At 41.0% G+C, this 19,716-nt stretch overlaps 1 protein-coding gene across 2 annotated transcripts; it reads right to left on the bottom strand.

Annotated features, from left to right (window-relative positions):
* Positions 1-213: 213 nt before the first annotated feature.
* c2cd2 (C2 calcium dependent domain containing 2) lies at positions 214-19,716 on the bottom strand. 2 transcript variants are annotated; one of them, XM_030068110.1, is made up of 14 exons: positions 18,716-19,716; positions 18,175-18,270; positions 16,284-16,403; positions 11,070-11,171; positions 10,397-10,513; positions 9,447-9,558; positions 7,191-7,299; positions 6,915-6,979; positions 6,661-6,776; positions 6,347-6,515; positions 4,929-5,170; positions 4,199-4,466; positions 3,888-3,924; positions 214-2,775 (listed from the first exon to the last, which is right to left on the bottom strand). In XM_030068110.1, the coding sequence occupies exons 1-14, from the start codon at positions 18,995-18,997 to the stop codon at positions 2,595-2,597; spliced, it is 2,016 nt and encodes a 671-aa protein (XP_029923970.1). In that variant the 5' UTR covers positions 18,998-19,716; the 3' UTR covers positions 214-2,594. The 2 variants fall into 2 exon arrangements, with proteins under 2 accessions (XP_029923970.1, XP_029923969.1); XM_030068109.1 differs by lacking the exon at positions 3,888-3,924 and having other exon boundaries at positions 18,716-19,715.

Below are 19,716 nucleotides of genomic sequence, written 5' to 3'. Positions count from 1 at the left end.
AGATTTCAGGATTTATTTACTCACTTCCAACAACAACAACAAAAAAGCAAAGCTATGTTAGATGGCACGCCTTCCAATACCCAGTCAGCAAAACGTTTTGCACAAAAGCATCTTTTCAGACAGCAGAATTGAACAACAAACTACAGAATGAAACGTTATGTAATCAATTGGACAAATTTGTTACAGCCAGGAAATTCAAAGGTGGCATCACAGTCAGTAATTCAAACAATATTTATTGCTGGAAATGAAATAACCTGATATGTTTATTAGTAACAATCCCTGCAGGGAAATGACTTGACATTCTGCATCAGCAGTAGGTTTCTGTGTACAGAGCAGATGCCTATTAAAAAACAAACGAACAAACAAACAAAAAAATAAACATCAGGAAGCAGTTTATTAATCACATACAGGCTCACTGCTTACTGAATTTGTAATGATAGCCAGTGCTTGCAGGCTGCCATCAACAAGGGCTGTGACACTCTATGATATAATGAAATCCGCCCATTTGAATCCACCCGAGGTTTAAAGATGTTTCTGTTGTCAATGTTTTCAGTATTTTTTTTCCAGCCTGACTGGGCTTTGAATATTTCCTAAAACAGAGTGCAGTCACACCCTCTATGCCAATAAGAGGAGGTGATGGGCCAGGCTCACAGCCCTGCTATATACCTGACCATGACCACCACAGGCCAAATTTAACACATGGACAGCATGCACGAAAAAAAATCTCAGCCTAATGTAATCACTCAGTTCACAGATATGTTTGCACCTAGGCTTCTTCATTATAGAAACTGCTGATGGTGAAGGAACTCGATGACTCTCGTCTCATTGACGGAGTTGAACCTTTTGCTACCTTCCTTCAGTCCTCAAGTCCAAAACATAGACTGATGGTAGGAAAAAAGCAGTGCTGCCTTGGGACCACAAGTCATATCAAGGAACCACATCTGGCCCAAGTACAAGACCACCCTGACACCATCCTCAAAATAACCATAAGGCAATCTGTTAGGTTTTTCCTCAGTGTACTGCATCACCCGTCCTGCTATTGCAGAATTTCCTAATTCTCATTGGAAAGAAAGAGGAAAAAAAGAAAAAGAAAACAGTAGTGAACAAGATGCACAGAAACACTTCTTAAACAAGCTGCTTTCAAAAAAATAATACAATCATTAGCTGGGTAAAAATAAAAGCAGTCAAACCAACTGTTCCCAAAGGTGTTCATGTTCACACTTTTTTTTTTGTTCAGGTGTTCATTGCTACCATAAAACATTCAAAGAAAGAATGAGGATTTCTTTTAGCTGAAATGATGGAGTGAAGTAAGTTTCATTAGCGAGCACTGTAACAAGTATGGCCTGGGGTAATGTCACAGTCCCTGCACAAAGGTTCACTCAGTTCCCTTTTGACACGTTAGCCCCTCTTGATAACAGTAGTGTAGATGAGGAATCTTACAGGAGGACAAAGAGGAGAAAAAAGTTGCATATCATTTAGAAACACTGCAAAAAGGAGTAAACATTAAAAAAAAAAATATCATACATGGTGAAATGTTCATATTAGCCTCAGTGTCACTGCAGGGTGTAAAGCTATTCACTTTTTTTTTTCCTTTCGTTTTAAATCGGTGATGTTGCATGGAACAAATAAACTGCTATAGCCAATCACAATTGATTAATTGGTAATGGCGGATTTAGATATCTTTGTTACACATGAGGCAGGGAATTTTCTGGATGGCTGTTTTTGTTTTCTTCTACTATCTACATTATATCTGACTTTGAACTAGTCTTTGTATGAATCTTTTAGGAATTAAATGATGGGGGGAAAATGTTGGATGTTTGATATAAATACCATATTTCTTCAAAATCACAATAATATTAGTGTCAAAGAGTAATTTTATTATCTCCCACTTGCATCAGTCTTGCAGTGAAAAAGGCCATCTCCCTTTTGTGAATCACTTAAACACAAATCATAACTGCACAAGCTGTATTTTTTTTTTTTTTACTTAACCTCTATCGCAAGAGTAGCTCTCGTCATTGCACGGTAATTCAAGTTCAGTTCATTTCATAAATGTGCAAATCATACCAACACCACTCTTCTGTTCATCTTTGGTCCCTGTCGGGCCACCATAGGAAACCTCAGAAATAGATTACCCTCAGTATTAGTAGGGTAAAGGGTGACAGCCCGCGCTAGTCATTTCTGTGGTTAAGGCCACAGAAACACTAAAAGATTTCAAAATGTTGCATAAAGTCAAATAAAAGAAACATGCATAATAAAATAACATCCTCTGAAATGGCATGAATGTGAAGAAATTTTCTCAGGATAGCACTGTCCACACACACTTGCTCACATTTGGTGCAATAAGTCCGCTTCCTATAAGTAGAGTACTTAAGCAGGAGAAAGGGTAGTAAGGGAGGTTTCCCTTTCACAAGGTAGGAGACCTGGTAAGCAGGTCTGGCTTTGGGGTGGTGGAGGTGGTGGTGGGGTTAGCTTGCCAGTGCCAAATTTGAGTAGCTGGAAGTTATGATGGTAGTTGTTGCTGTGGGAGCGACTGAGGTGGGACGGGGCATCACGCATGTGGCTCCCCAATGGAGGTAGAGCCGTTAGCTTTGCTCTTATGCTTGGGCAGAAGCTTGCGGTTGAGCATCCGGCTGAGTGTGGCTGTCCGGCTGGCCCGGTCCACTGCTGTCGGAGGCTCCAGGTAAACCAGGTCGTTGTGGGACTGGCTCATCCCCGGGTCCTTGCGCTGGTGCCGCCGCCGGAAGAACAGCTTGGCACTCTTCTGGAGGAAGCTGCCTGTGGTCAGAGGACAGGGAGGAGCGTGGTCATACTGATGCAGGCAACTTTCCTTAGTGATGACGGAATCATATCATTTAAGACAAACAAACACAAAAAACTTTATATATAATTAGTCTTTCAAGCATCTGAAGTTTGATAAAACCTGAGGACAGCAAGAGCAGAGTTTGCACTGATTAGTAAGTGATCAAAATCTGGCAACATAAAAGCCTTCTGAACATGTTGGAGAAAAAAAAAAAAATACAGCCAATCACACCCATAGTCAAACTCCTCTGTAAAAAGGCACTGTCTGGCTTTAATTTATGACAGACCTGGAGAAACTTCATTTAATAAACAGCTACCACATACTTGACGGGCATCAGTCCATACTGGCTAACCTGGGCTGCAGGCATTGTTTCTCCCTTTCAGTACATAAGAAACTGGATGGAAGCAATTAGTCTGAGGCTTGCCAATTATTTGTATTATCTTTCGATTTAGGGCACAGAATGGATTAGGTTAAGTTGATGCAGACAACATACAAACGCAATGGAAGACCAATAAAGAAGAAAGAAGAAAGAGAGGGAGAACACTGTATCCTCCATACGTATCCCTCCATACAACCTAATGACTACACATAAATTCCTATAAGGGAGGGCTGAACAATATATTGCATTTATATTCATATTGCAATATGACAATGCAACATCGACATCATAAGGTTTACAATTTCTGCATTTCTGGTATCCACCTTTATAATGCATAGATTCATAGCATCATGTAGAGAGAATGAGCAGAATACCATAATGTTATATTTACAACCTGTGGAACCACATCAAAGGTCAATGTGAACTTTAAATAACCCAAGAGCTAATGTGGCATGTCATACTGCAAGTGCAATGTCTCTCAAAATATTCACAATATTTTGTCTATATCGTGCAGCCCTGCTAATTTTCAGATCAAAAAAATGATGTGCAGAGCTACATGATCTTCTAATATGTAAAAGTATATTGTATATTTTTGACTGTTAATTTGACATTTTTGGAGTGCGAAGTTATCTACTTGACTTATTGCTAACAGGAACTAGTGGTAGTAGAGCACCTACGATACTACGAGTAACTAATGAAACAACTTACTCATCCGGACATAATGTCTGCTTAGCACTGATTTCTTCTAAGATGATAGGGAAGAAAGTGTAAAAAGGAAAAGTTGAAACAGGAAGAGGGTAACAGAAACAAGAACAAAACAACAGACTGCATCACTGTAGAGCAACAAGTGTCTATGGAAACATCTAAGCAAAGAAATCATGTAAATATATGCCTCTCAAGCAATATATTTTTAAGTACTTAAATTATGGATTATTGAATAAAACTCCTGCAGTGGCCACATCAGGATGGCCAGTTGTGCAAGTGGCTTAGTGTGTCCAGCGAGTCCTTTCTGCTCTTACCTTTGCTCTTCTTGCAGCTGGCCTCAGACACACACATAGATAAAGAGGCATGGTCCAGCTCCTCTCCTGTGTGGCTCTCCCAGTCCTCAGGGGGCCGGCCAATTCCACTGGGGCCTTCCTGGGGGTCCGATGCCTCTGGTGGGCTACTGGCCCCCGTTGCAATCGCTGTGGTCACATCCTGAGTGGAGCTGCCCTCTGACATGGATGCGTCCATTGCTGCAGCGTAGTCAGCCATCATAGCGAGCTCATCATCCTGAGACAAAGGGGTCTGGGAAACAAATTAACACAAAAAAAAAAAAAACATGCATATTCACATCACTTTGTGTATGGAGACCTGTGGTAATCACCTCTCATTTCATGCACCATGGGCAGGAAGGTGGGAAACCTGTCCCTAAACTAGAAGGACCAGATTTAATACCTGATGATAAGTGATAAGATAATTCCCTTCCAGCTCAACATGTTAACTTGGGTTACATCATTTCATTTTGTGTTCAGCGTTATTCAGTATTTTCTTTCTGTTTGTAAACATCAATAACAAGCGGGGGCAAAGCTGTAAAAGCAGTGACAACAGATTCCCACAGCTGCAATTATTGCAGAATGAGCGCTGACTGAGACTTTATGTACAAGGAAATGAAAGTGAAATTGTTGATTGAATGGCAATATAAAAATGCAACATAACACATGATGTGGAGTTCACATGTAGAGTTTTGGTGCACAGCCTTTGCCCTACCTTGGCTATGCCCGATATGATGATGGTGCTTTTTTTCACTGGTGACTTTAGCTTTTGCTTAGCAGACTGGTGAAGCTGTCGGATGGCGGCCTCGGCCACGGGGTCGGTGCCATTGAGCATTAGCAGCTCGGTGTCGGAGGAGGACAAAGCCTTGCTGACTGTGGCCCCCAGCATGGATGCCTGCTCTGAAACACGCCGCTCTGACAGCTTGGGCTTGTTGGCTGCAGCCTTCTGGGAAGAATCTGAAGACACAAAAGGCTGTCATTATCAGTTACTTCATAGAAATGTAATGAAAGAATGCAATTCAAAATCGCACAATCCAAATATTGGACGACAAGTCATAAGGGAGTTGATTTTTTTTTTGGCTTTCATCTGAATTAATATCCATGGGATAGGGGACTGACATAGCTGGTCTACTGAGACAGCTGAGGTGACTACAAGTAACAACCAACAGAAATCCAGCCTTTGTCTAAGAGTAACCATGACTCTCTAATATCCAACCTAATCTCTGAGTATTTTTTTTTTTTTATCTGCGAAAGGCTTTGAGTCACTCAGTGGTTTCATTTTCCTTGGATTTTGTGTTGATATTTAGTCTTTTCCTTATCTATTACACTGATTTGCCTCTTATATATATTCCAAGCGAACCACTGCTTCTTCTGCAAATGTCAACTTCACCACTTCCTGTGCAGCAGAGATTTTTGTCAGGAAAGTCCTGGGGGGCTGGGTGTTTGAAAGAACCAAAAGCTTTCAAGACTACCTGCTGGCTATCAGATCAAATCACTACTATATTGTAACAATCAGTGATAGTGAGAAGCAAACTTGACACTAATCTGAAAAAAAAATGCAATTATTAATTTAATCTTAATATTTAAAAGGGGCAATGAGTCAGATTTTTACTGCTCTACAACACAAAATGAGCCTAATGTATCTGTGAGGGCTTAATAGAGCCGTTGATCAATACAAATGACTCAGTGGTTACTCTGCCAGGTGCTGAGGTTTCTGGTTTTCAAAATTCACTTTCCAGCTCATAATGTGTTTAGGAACACAAACTCAGCACCCATTAACATTTAAACACACTCTCAAGCTTGTCATCGATATTTGGATTTTTATATGCTCAACAGTAGAGAATAGTACTTCATTTGGATACCAAAAAAGCAATGACAAAGCATTATTTGTATTACATATGTTTGTATTGTGATGTATCATCCCTTTTCTTCTTCCTCTGTTGGATCTCCGCTCTAATACAGGTACTTATATATTTGTATTATGAAAATCTGACTTTATTGTTTACATCAATGACAAGTTGATAGCAGTCAGATTACTTAATGTCCTGTCTAATCTAATAGTATCAAACAGCTTGTCTAATTGCGGCTCATCCTTGTCATATCTGTATGCTCCCTCAGTTGATGGTGCAGTACCTATGTTGAGTCCAAGGGGGAGCGGTCGACCTGGCTTGCTCTTCACCGCAGTGATCGTGGTGACCACTGTGCCACAGGGCATGACTGTACGATCCATCTCCACCTTCTTAGTGGGGGCAGGGGTGGGTGGGTGCCAGGACCTCACCTCACTGGGCTCCAGGTAGGTAAACTGGATAAAGACATTTCCCCAACTTAATGCTCTGAATTGTTCTCGTATTTGTAAAATAAAGATCGTGCAAAGTACTATGACTGTCAATATAATGTCAGTGTCAAACATGCATTATATCCAGTGTTAACTTTGACTCTGGCCTCACCTCAGTAGTCAGTGACCCAGTCACAAGGTCTTTGGTCATGAGTGCAAATGTTTGTTGTCCTTTGGGCTGCTTCTTTACGAGATCAAAAGGCACAGACACCTGACCTAGTAAGGAACCTGACAAGGGAGAACACGCCCAGTTCAGTCCGGAAATACCAAAGGTTATTTCTCATGAACAAGATACCTTAGTAGTTATTGCTGCCAAATTTATCCCCATCTACACATATGTAGGGATTGAAAATCAGAAACTCTTACACTCTTGAGGTTGCCCGTCATTCAGCAGCTGAATATTGAGCTCTTTTGATAGTCCATTCAACTCACTGGCAGGAAAAACAGCAAAGATGTTGATTTAGATGTTTATTTAGGGTCCATGTTGTAAACCAAAGCAATTAAACATCCACTTTGCAAAGGCCTGCCAAGATGCCACTAATAATTAAAATATCCATGCAGAAAAATATTATAGTGCAGTTTTTCTTGTTAAAACATTTATAAATACAATGGTGGTAGGCAGTGATGCACAAGTAAACTTACAAAATAAAGGGCTGGTCCCAGGCAGGCCTGGTTGTGTTCTTCAGGACGGAAGTGGAAAACCTCTGAGGCGGGTCATCCAGCTTCAGCACACACAGGGGATTCATGCTGCCTACAAACACAGAAAACACCACAGTGATCCCATATTCTGAATAAATGTACTACAGGTAGTTTCAAATGCAACAATAATCTTTTGACAGCTCACACTTTTGACAGATTAAATAGTCCTTTCGTCACAGTCTCGTCAATTAATAGGCAAATGGAGGGCATTATTCAACATCTGAAATGTTGAATAATGAATGGTTCAGCGGAGATATGTAGTCGTGGCTGAGAGCGCTGCGTCAGAGCACAGCACAGCACAGCACAGAAAAGTCAACCAACATGAAAGAGCACTGGAAATTACTTGCCACCAGCCAGGGTCCACTTTCAGGAAAGAGCCTTGTTCCGTCTTAATGAACACAATTTTAGTAAGGACCTTAAAGATGGAGCATCTGCCTCATCAGGCCCTGCCTTTGGCCTTAAGCCCAAAGCAAATCTCATAAATTATCCTAACTGTATGCTTAACTTTGAGGGGGGCAAATCAGCTGGGGAGAGAGGTGCTGAATTGCATGTCATTTATCAGCTGTAATGTATTCAGAGATGGGGAGATGTGCTCACTGTCGGGGTGACGAACTGCTGTACTGACAGAAGAGTTAAGAGGATTAGGTGATGTCTGGAGTCCTTATAGATGCTGACTCAGAGTAAGAGAAATGACTCATCCAAAAAAAAAAAAAAGTTAATGTGGTTGTTGTCGCCTGAAATTAGTTAAAAATCCACATTAATGGCTCAGACTTTCACTGAAATGCTTTTTGTCTCATAAACTCAAAAATATACTTCTCTGATTGTTGTTTACACCCATACTGCAGGGATGAATTTCTTTCTATTTCTATTTTGACTTTAGTGAAGTACTGCATCTGTGCCAGAGAATGAGCTTGGAACTCCTTAAAAAGAGCTCTATAATGTGTGCCTGTCTTTGAACCAATCACTATAATCCAGAGTTATGATTGGACTATGACACATATGACATCTAGTCTCTTACAAGTTTGTGTTATCTCACTGCTATACGCACACAGAATGAAAAATGATTGGGGGGTGGGGAAATGGCTTAAGGCATTTGAAAGTCTCCAGGTGGACTATCACAGCTCTTTGGCTTCCATGCGCTACTGCCAAAAAAACACCAAGTGGACTGTTTCAAACCAGTTGTTCCATTAGTGTGTTGTTGTTAAGACCAACAGAAAGGTTAGAAAAAAATTGGGTGAAGGGTTGTAAACTAGGTGCAGCCCTAAGGGTGAGCTCATTCCAAGCATGTTTTGGGAGGTTTATTTGAACTCTGGAGCATTTACTCTTTCAGTTCATCTGAGCAGGTGAGAATGATGACATTTAAATTCTGGGGCACTAATTAATCACTCCAAGATGCTTGAAAAGTAAAGATCTCAGTCTCTTCAAAGGGAACAACAGTGCATTTCATTAAACAATTTAATCCAAACCAGCCACAGCAAGCAACTACAAAACACACAGGTATTATTTGGGTCGAAGGAGACAGATGTTGACATCTGATAGCCAGCAAGTACTCATGTTTGGAAAGCCTTGCATACCAACATGAAAGATGGTCTCAGTAGATGATCATATTCAACTATGTCTTCCTGTACTCTTAACTTTGGCAACAGCTAAGACAAGTCCATCATACATAAGTGAGGTTACAGGGACTGAAACCAGATTTGTTTTGAAGCCCACTGTCCGGCAGGATGACAAGATACTAAAACTCTGTGCAGTAAACAAGCTATTTCTGAATCCATCTGGCTTTGCTTTACAAGCCTGAGTTGTAAACCATGGCTTGTAATTCAACAAACCAAATACAAAAGCAAGGAAAACTCTTACATTATGGTTTGGAGCAAAGAAAGCAACTGTCAAAGTGGTAGCACTATTAAATGTACAAACAGTTTAGTTCTTATCAGTGCTGAATGCAGGTATAGAGGAGGGCAGTTCTGGGACACCACATTTTACTGTTGAGCCTTCAAGAGGTGTTAGGACCTAATTCAATCAAGCAGCTCCAGGGAAATGTGCCTGTCTCATAACCCTGAATGATGACAAATCTACTCTGACCCACCCTCTCTTACGTCCCAGAGTAGTTTCTACCTAAGTGCTCTCCTAAAATAGCACAAGGGATAGCTCCATCAGATCCTGTGCCTTCACAAATAATAAAAGTGACAAATGTCCAACCTGCAGCACCATCCTCCTGATTGAGCGTCACTCGTAAGTTCTTCACCAGCAGCTTCCAGTCGTGAGCACGGGGGGGTTTTGGAGGGGACATCATCATTTTGTTGCGGGCTTCCTATTAGAGAGCAAACAATCCAACAATGCTGATCCAAATTGTGCTTTGTTCATGCAGAGCTGACACACAGTTACAACAAACATCAAAAGAAGCAAAAGTGAGAACCAAATCTGAGTCAAAACTGGCCCCATCTCATTTCACCGGTTAAATTTAGAGAAATCATTACTATCTGAGGCAGTGAGAGTTATAAATGTTAAATGTCAGAATGAAAACAAATTTCAAACAGAATTACCACTAGACTGTATAAAAGTCAAGTCTGGTTTATCATTTCTCCATCATTTATTCTCTCATTTTAATCAGCAGCGTGTTCAGTCTGATTTGTGTAAGAAAGACAAATTGATCTAATCATAAGTTTTGAACACCTGGGTAAATCTCTAGAGGATGCTACCCTGACAGAATGCATTTATTTATTACTTGAATAAGTTAGTGTAGGCCTTCTTCGCTGTACTGTGGCTGGAATTAAATGCTGCATTTACAATCTTAATCTTTTGCTGGCTTCTCTTAAATAAATGAGGCTACAGTTATAAATATATAGTAGTTTACCAGGCTTTATAACCTTAGGCGAATGAGAGTCATTAAGAAATATTTTTGGCAGTAATCAGATTCAATATCAAAATGAATCAGACTGATGTCCATCCCTATTAGGTGCCTTGCAACACTCGGACACACAAAATATTCAGTCAAGTCTGTTTTATCAAATCACAGCACACTAAGCATACTGCAAACAATGAGCTGGCATGGTGCCAGACTTGGACACACACTGTCACACTGCAATGCACTGCACTGCAGTGTGACAGATATGAGGATGTCATGTATTTGGCATGAGTCCTCTATTCACCTTGACCTCTGTGGCCTGAGCGGGCCTGCAGCTCAGCAAAAGACAGGGATGCACCGCACACAACAGCTGCTTCAGCTTCTCCTTTACCACTGTCACACTGCAGCCTTTGGCGTTGTCCTGACAGAGACACAGAATGGTATAAAAGCAAATGTGCATCAAATGTTTTCACTGCCTGCAAAAACACAGCAATGTTTAATTGACATTATATAATGTTTTACTGACATTATTATAACCTCCACCTCATTTTTGCTTTCAGATTCCATTCATTTGATTTTCCTGATCTGGTTTAGCACTGTTTTTCACTTTTGACATTCATACCCTCAGATATCTTATGGGTATTTTCAAAATGTTTACTAAGTGACATTGATCTTAACAATATTGAGTCATTGTCACTATTTATATATATTATATCTAAATAATAATAGTAAATAATAATATATTATTAGCAAATGTTATTTAATTATTTAAATAGCATTAAATTGACACAACTGCTTATTGAACCTGTGAATACTGTTTTTTCCCAGGCATTTTCAACTGTCAATTAAAAATACTTTTGTTGTATTATAATGACATGATTTTTCCCATGGCAATGTTTTAGTCTTAGTTATATTTTGGTGTAAGAATACTGATGTCAACAGTACCTATGCACCATGATCTGAGTCCACCAAATTACCTGGGTAAAGCTGGGGGTGAGCTGCAGGTCCCAGGTCTCCAGGTGAGAGACGGCCCAGCTCACCTTGACCTCACCATCTGCTTCTTGCATCTGCAGGTTAAGCTGGAAAATGGACGGAGACAGCAATTATAAAGTTTGTCGAGCCTTTTGATTGAAAATAAATTTGTCACATTTTTGTTCATGTTTGATTTCTACTTGGTATTTGTAAGCAAGTAAATAAGTTAGTAAGTAAGTAAGTTTATTTGTAAAGCACATTTAAACACAGCTGAAGCTGACCAAAGTGCTGTACAGAGGACAATTAAAATACAAAGTTATTAATGAACAATAAATAGATCAACAGCAATAAACAACAAGGGACAATAAATTAAAAAGTTAGTGGGCCAAGAATGCCACTGAATAAAAATGTGTCTTTAGCCTCAATTTCAAAAGAGAGATGGGGGGAACACATCTAATGTCTAATGGCAACTGGTTCCACAATCGTGGTGCAGCAACTGCAAAGGCTCTGTCACCTGTTAGTTTAAAGCATGACCATGAGACATACAAGAGAGATGTGTTGTCAGATCTAAGAAACTTAGGAACCGAGTGCAAATGAATTAGATCTGTAATGTAGCGTGGGGCCTGACCATCCGTAGCCTTGAATGTAATCACTGGGATTTTAAATTGAATCCTATAAATGGACAGGAAGCCAATGGAGAGAGGCTAGGACTGGCATGATGTGGTCGCGTTTTTTAGTATCAGTCGACATCCTGGCAGCTCAGTTCTGGACCATTTGTCAACAACATCTCAAACCGGCACATCGCTGGCACATAATTCAAATTCAAACTTTTGACATCTGTGGCACCAATGTAGATTCTTAGGTTCAGTAACTAATAAAAACATAAAACAATTAAATCAAAAGCTGGCTTTTGATTGTGGAGCTTAAGAGAAATCAGTTCACTGGTATAGGGTGGGGTATTTGATTGGCAGGAAGATTCACTAAATGTGCACGTCCTGGCCTAATACATCAAACAATCACAAAACTGTCACCACCACAGGACTTTCTGTCACATTCGACTTTGTGCATCTCATAGAATTACTTCTTCTAAATTTGTTGTCTTTCTTCTATGGAGACACAAGCCAAGTCAAATTCACTACAGAGAACAAGGTATCTTAATGAAACATGGTGTAACAGCTGAAGCTTTGGATTTGTTTAACAGCTTGAATGTGGATATTTAGTGACTCTTCATGTACATTTCAATAGTACATTCCAAGCCACAATATGTGGCTTGAAATGTACTTTTCAAGTGACAGGGGTGCATTTGGGCAACTTAGTATGAGCAAATCAAGATGAACGACATCTGTAAGGAATTATTTTTTCCAGTAGTGCATGACTTGAATGTTAGGTGTATTTTCAGTTTAATTTCATTAAAGACAGCATATTTTAAAGGGGCATATGGTCTATAGTGAGGGGCGATATGGACTAAAAATTTTATCACGATAATTTCTGGCATTTATTGCGATAACGATAAAAGTGACGATAAAAAATATAAAACAATTCAACTCCATCTTTTTGACTACAAATCTATCACCGCATTCAGTCTTGAGAACCCCACAAATACTGCTCAAAAATAATACTTACTGTAGTCAAATACGCTCCTTTGTAATCACCGCTTTTTTGCAAACTTTGCATATGACAGATGTTTGCTCCACGTCAGACTTACTGTAGCCAAACCAGTTCCAGATAATCGAGCTGAGGGCTGTACTACGAAGGAGGCTCAACATACCCAGGCTTTGTGTTCACTATCAGGCTCAACAAAACCTAAAGCTCCAGTCAAAGTTAAGTGGTATCACGACGGTGGTTATCATCAAGGTTTGTTAAGTCCGGCTGTCAGCTTTGTGCTCTGTGCGTGTTCACAGAAAAGGGGGCGTTTTGGCCTCATATGATTCTACTTCCGTGAAAAATGGACCGTTCACGGGCTGCATATTTCACGCAAGAGGAGCAGTTTGTCCCAATGGAAAGCTCTGAAAATTTTAAAAATAAAATTAACGCTAAGAGCAACACTGTGGCCGCACATAAGGCGAGAGAGGAGTGCTGGCAGAAAATTGCTGACCGAGTGAATGTGTAAGTCAACACTGACTCATTATATTCTATATATTCATTCAGTATTATGAATTTTAGTTTAGAAATATGTAACTTCAGTAGCTTTATGGGAGTGCTGTCAAGGAATTGTAGGTAAAGCCTGAGGTTAAGTCAGGTGACTGAAGGTGTGTGTGGGTGAGCCTAGCAGTGTCGGTTGGTTACCATGGTTACATGACAATTTTGACCTCTATTTACGCTGCTTAGAGCTACTTGTGAGTAGTTTCAGATAATCGTTCGTTACATTTGAAGTTTAACTAGAATTATGGAGCCATTTCTGTTGATGTTTGTTCCTTAATTGTTAAATCTTTTTTTCTAAATAGGAATAAGTGGCGTTTGGAGTGCGTTTGAATCACCACGGGCTGCTCCCGTCCAATCATCACCTTCGGATGCCGTGACAGTCACCGTTATCATATAAGGGGTTTCCTTTAAAAAAGTAGGCTACTATAACAAAGTCTGTGATACAACGGAATATTTATAACAAACGTGAAGGCTACCTGCATTGTGCAGATATACTATTAGCGCCACGCACACCGTTTGCCCTACTGTGAGCGCACAGCTTCTATCTGTGGCATTCCTGACACTTGGCTCAACAAGTGAGCAAATGTAGCGTATTCCCTCAGATGAAAATCTGTACCGCTCATGGAGAATATCGTCAGGGATCCGCACGATCCCTAAATACTAATAAGTCCTGAATAAGTCCTGGCTCCCAGCTCCACCGGATCATCAGTGAACGGTGACGCCATCTCCGAAAGAGTTAAATGGTGAGATAGCGCCGCTTTTATATCCGGACGGGGTTAAACTTAGCTCATAACCTGGTCGGAACAGGTTATGAGTTAAGCATAAGTTACCATGGTGATCTAGCCAGGTTAAAAGAGAGCCACCTTCGTGATACAGGAAAGCCTGGCTTTAGACTCAACATACCTCGTTAACCCACTAAACCTGCTTCGTAGTACAGCCCTCTGGAGCCTCGTTTAGCAACGAGCTCTTCGCTATCAGCCCCGCCTTCCGCCATGCTTGTTATTGTGCTACACGTGTGAGCTGCCGGCTGCCAGCGGCGAGTGCGTTGCGCACGTAATTACGTCATCAACAGGAGTTTATCGTTATTATCGTGAGATGACATATTCTTACCGTGGGGAAATTTTTTGACGATATATCGCAAACGATAACATATCGCCCATCCCTAATGGTCTACAACAAATGCAGCAAATGCATGCAATGCCTCTCTACCCAGAAAGTCAAACAGGAAAAGAGTTTTAGAAGAGAAGGTCAGGCATGAAAACAATTTTACAGTATCTGAGCAGTACAGCAGCACAACTAGGGCCCAAACGAGGGAGCAAGGGAGCAAGAGAGCAAGAGAGCAAGTGAGAGAGAGATAGAGAGATAGAGTGAAAGAGAGAGAGTGAGAGAGCGAGAGAGAGAGAGAGAGAGAGAGAGAGAGAGAGAGAGAGAGAGAGAGAGAGAGAGAGAGAGAGAGAGAGAGAGAGAACAGACTGGACCATCCTGCCCCAGCATGCCTGGATTCCAGTATGAATGTACAGCCGCCTCTGTGATACCAAACAAAGGCCTCATCAGATAGCAATAGAGAATGCCTGGATGGATCCGGTAGCACAATATCACAGTTTGCATAAATTAAGCGCCTGAATCAGTTTATACAAACAAAACTAAAACTGGGAGGGTGTGTTACTTCATACAACATAGAAGATACAGACATATAGACTTTTATTTTCCTTGCACTGTTCTCTCTCACCACTCCCCATGTACCAACAAAACAGAACTATTTTGTGACCACCTATGGTATCATATTGTTTGGAAATAGCCTATACAAGCAAAAATAGTGTAAAGAACAAGGAACAAGAGTCTGTTACATGCCATACTAAAGGTATTTAAATGCTAAAACACCATGTTTGCTCTCATTCACAGAGCAGCTTTTCAAAGATGAGTGTTACCTGTGAACAAAGAATGTCACATGGATTCCACTCATCACATGGAAAAGGCCTTGCGGTACAGTCGTGACATAAGTGTGTTTGAAGACAAATTATATTATGCAACACACCATAATGCAATTGTACGTGTGTTATTTACTCCTAAATACCTTGAACTTCTTCTCCACATATCCCTGCAGTCCATAGCATAAGCCAGGAGCATTCTAGCCTGGATCTGAATCAAAGGCTAACAAATGCTCTAGTGGACAGACGGAGACATTTGAAAAGGCCCTCTGACTTTTCCAGAGTAAGCCTAAACAGAGAGGGTGAAAAATAGACAAGAGGATTCCTCTCTGTACTCGCAACCACAACCAATCAACAACCCAAACAAAAAAGCCCCCAACACTAATCCTGACTTCAGCCTTCTAGCCTCTCACAGAGGTTGTATTTATGGCACAATAAGATAAGGCCCACAGGGGTGCGACAAGCACCTTATTGGCTTAAAATTAGCCTTATTTCAGTTGGGTTAGCTTGCATACACTGCTGGGGGCTTAAAACAAAACCTTAATGCAGGATGAAAGCTTACCCGAGCATAATGCACACATTACCTTTGCCATATTTGGTCCATTTCATTTCAACATTGAATCAGAGTTAAATGATGGAAAATATGCAGAGATAGCAATTGCAAAAGACTGCAGGTGATCCATAAGAACATTTTCTGAGAAATTAGACACTGTTGTAATGTCCAGGTAAGGATTACAGTACTTAGTCATCAGTTGGACTGATTCAGTGCAATAACTTCACAGGTTCATTAGAGCCTACTTTTGGCCATGAAAAATTTTATACAGAGAAAGTGGGCTAACCCTTCCTGCTTTCCTGGGAATGGGACTGACAGTGATTTAAATGAGGTCTTCGGGACATTTGCCAAGCACACAGATACCTCAAGCATTTACTTCAATTCTCCTGTCAGCAGTGAGGCAATGCCAGGCAGCACATCATGTTCAATAAAATCTCCCATTACAGCAACTCAAAATGACATTCAAGGGATGTGACCCTATTCTCCTGACTTCTTAGTGTTCAACAATATTCACCAAAGTAAAAATAATTATTATTTTACTTTTTAGAAGTGAATGTCTTCAACAGATATGCTTCAACCCTCAATAGTGTATTTACCTGCAACTCCAGTGGAGCTATCCTCACTATGTATTTACATGGTTCTGCTGTGGATGAGTTTGTTGGTGCTGCGTTGACGGAGAATCGAAGCTCTTCCCCAACCACCTTGCAGGACGTGGTCTGTTGGCAAGACAAAACGTTAAAAGGATGGATTAGCCTGATACTAAGCTACTGAGAATGCTAGAGTTACAGAGGAAGTGACTACATATATATATATATATATATATATATATATATATATATATATACATATATACATATATATACTTTTTTTTTTTTTTTTTTTTTTTTTACACGATTCGTATCATATTTGTGTCCACACTACACTATTACAGCGTAGTGTGGACAGTGGAGCAAAACGGTGTTTTCAGATTTACCCGGCTTAGTGTGGACATGGCCTTAGTTAATGAGGGAAACCAAAACTGTACCCAAACACAAGGTCTTGTGTGTCTATCTCTGTGCGCCTGCAGGTCTATTAACAAAGAGCACACTTAATTCAAAATGCATTTATGCTACTAAAAACTGTAGTGGCCTTGTAGAATTACAGCATGGACTTTTGCGGCAGCTCCGATTTGCTGACTTCATAATGAAAATAATGAAAACGTCATACAAAAACATTTGTATTACTTTAGACATCCATCATCTGAGCATAAGTACAATAAATCACCTTTACTGATATGGAAGGAACTGGCAACAGAGTGGTACACTGGGATCATATTCTTTCATTTGAAACAAATGATCTGCTGCTAGAGAGTAATACATTCACTGCATCAAGTGCCATCTCTGCCTGGGACATATGTGTGTGTGTGTGTGTGTATCCAGACTGGTATCAGTTCACTGTCAGTGATGGGAAACCTAATCCAAACATAGGTGCTGGTGCATTCCTGCCTGGCGCTCCTTACTGCTGAGGCAGATATCTATGTAAGCTCCTTAAAACACGCGCGCACACACACACACACACACACACACACACACACACACACACACACACACACACACACACACACACAGTGTGTATGTGTTTATCCTCGCAGCCTATGTGAGGATAAGCCCTGTGTTCATTAAACTCGCAGCATTAAACAACAGAGCACCTGGGATCTTGGTCCACATCATGAACCTCCCGACAAAGGAAAGGCTGAGCTTGCACTGGAAGCACAGCCAAGCCAACCAGAGTACGGATGTAACATCCAATGTGTCCCTGTATGAACTCTGTTTGAAAAAACAACCAAAAAAAAAAAAAGTTCCTGCCTTAATTTGTTTCAGAAGCCGACCAGCACGTGGGCTGTAGCAAGTTATGAATCTGATTTACAAAAAAGGTATGAGACCGGTGTTTCATTGCAAGCTGATACAAAATCACCAAAAATAGTAATACCAACTCATGATCCAAACATAGCCATTAATAATGGCTTAATACTGCCTACTCAGTGAAATCTCTACATGTTGGTGAGGGAAAATGTCTGAACGTGGGAAAGTTGGCTAATCAACATTGTACTGTCTCAAATGCTTGTTATCGCAGAATGATGGATGAAAGTAAAAAGACGCCACTGGTTATTGAGTACCCCTCCACCTCATTGAATTAAGGAGATGTAGATTGATTTCAGCAACAGGATATGTCAACAGGTTATATAAGCAAGGAAATGAGAAATCTATAAAAGCTTGCTGTTATAACCCTGATGAATGTTAATAAAGCCCAAGCTGTCACAGAAAAACAAATGCAAACTTTTGTGTGGTTGGAGGAGGAGGATACAGCACTGGTGCTGAACAATAGCTCTATTGATCCTGAAGTCTTCTCTAAGAAATTGGATCAGGGGAAAGAAAGACGCAAAAACAGGCAGGAACACCATTACCTCTGTGTGCGACAGTTAACTGAAACAAACAGACTTAAGTTTACCTTGTGCCCAGCAGACTTCTGGAAGCTGGACACTTGGTTGACCACCAGCTCAGATGCCTGAAGACCATCCTCTTCAAATGCCAGCAGAACAGGACCCTGAATCAACAAGTCAGAAACATGCAAAACAACAGCAGCCAACTAGACAGCATGACATGTAAAAAGTTGTTGCTGATAAATGTGTGGGATGATCAGGCCTCTAAAGCATGAAACTCTGACACTGGGACAGAACTTGTTTTGACTTGACACTTCCAAGGAATAGCAACTGTTATCATATTCAGTGATGTTGCAAGATGCAAAATCTGCACTGTTGAGCGTGCATGTAAGGTGTCTGGTGTCAAGACATTGCACTCTTTTTATTCAGGTTTTTTGACAGCCCTCAAAAGAAATCTGTGCATCATCCTAGATAAATAGATTTTCTGTGGCCATGTTTTACCCCCCGCAGTTGTTTTCTGTGAAAAGAGCTGCAGATGTCTATTGACAACACCTGCCTGAAGTATTACGTAATGCTGTGGAGTGGTCGCTTCGTAGTCATGCGACTTACCCCAGACTTCCTTGATTCGTCATTCAAAGCTCTGCACCAAACTCCTCTCCATTGACTTTTCCAGTTTTTCAGTGACAGCGCCCATCCCAGCAGAGCGTCCGCTTCCTCCTTAGCCGCATTGTCCTCAGCTGGTCTCTGCACATTTCCCACACATCCTTGTTGAAAATACTGTACGAAATACAGTATCAGAGTGACAAGGGATGCGATGAAGAGTGTGACCATGCAAAGCCACTGCGGGTCCTCCACGCCAAAATACGAACTGGAACTTTCCAAGTCAGACATCCTTAGCAAATGACGACGACGCCTAAAGCTAAAAACATCTATACTTCCCCTCTATGGAAATGATCGGGCATCCTCGAAACCTTGAGTTGGTCAGTGAAGTCCGTGAAAGCAACCCCCCTCAAGTGATGTGTCCTCCGATTTAGCGACCGATTGCCAAGAACTCAACCCTTGATTTAAACTATTCTCGTTGTTACCCATGTTGCAGTACTTCGTGGCAGCTGTTACAAGCCGCATAAACGTCCCTCTCTGTGCCAAATGCTGGTCACCGAGACCAACTCGGACTTTGTCATTGCCGGTGACAATCTCTGGAGTCAAATAAACCTGCAAGCGAACAGATTTCCAGTTTCTAACTACCCGGGATACGGTTGTTAGCTTAGTTAGCTAACCTATGCTACGGTTCGTTTTAGCTACCTAGGATACCGCAGTGGCTATGAAGCCCTCAAAGTTTCTTAAAATGAATTATGTCCGTTGACCGCGACTCCGTTCCCTCTGAGAAAATCCAAATACCGACGAGAACTTGTGGGGGAACATGTACAAAGCGAAGACCCACACGCACACACCTCTGGCTCTGGAGTTAGTTTGCAGCTCTGTGTCATTCAGACGAGGTAAAGTTGCCTTTTACAAACTGATATGTGGCACAAACTGTAAGTCCCAGAATGCATAGCGTCGTATCCAAGCTTTTTTGTTGTTGTTGAGGTGCGGAAGCGGCACTGTGATAT

Source organism: Myripristis murdjan, chromosome 14 (genome assembly GCF_902150065.1).
Source record: "Myripristis murdjan chromosome 14, fMyrMur1.1, whole genome shotgun sequence".
Classification (NCBI taxonomy): domain Eukaryota; kingdom Metazoa; phylum Chordata; class Actinopteri; order Holocentriformes; family Holocentridae; genus Myripristis; species Myripristis murdjan.
The sequence above is the reverse complement of the archived record's forward strand: the minus strand, read 5'-3'. Positions and strand labels throughout refer to the sequence as shown.

Bases quoted from the DNA above. Each gene is read 5' to 3' on its own strand.
- c2cd2 (XM_030068109.1), bottom strand. From the start codon at position 18,997: ATGTCTGACTTGGAAAGTTCCAGTTCGTATTTTGGCGTGGAGGACCCG. The intron at 5,171-6,346 runs GTACTGCACCAT...TTGTGTCTTCAG, and splicing joins CCCCCTTGGACTCAACATAG to ATTCTTCCCAGAAGGCTGCA. The intron at 4,467-4,928 runs GTAGGGCAAAGG...TTTGTTTCCCAG, and splicing joins TCATATCGGGCATAGCCAAG to ACCCCTTTGTCTCAGGATGA.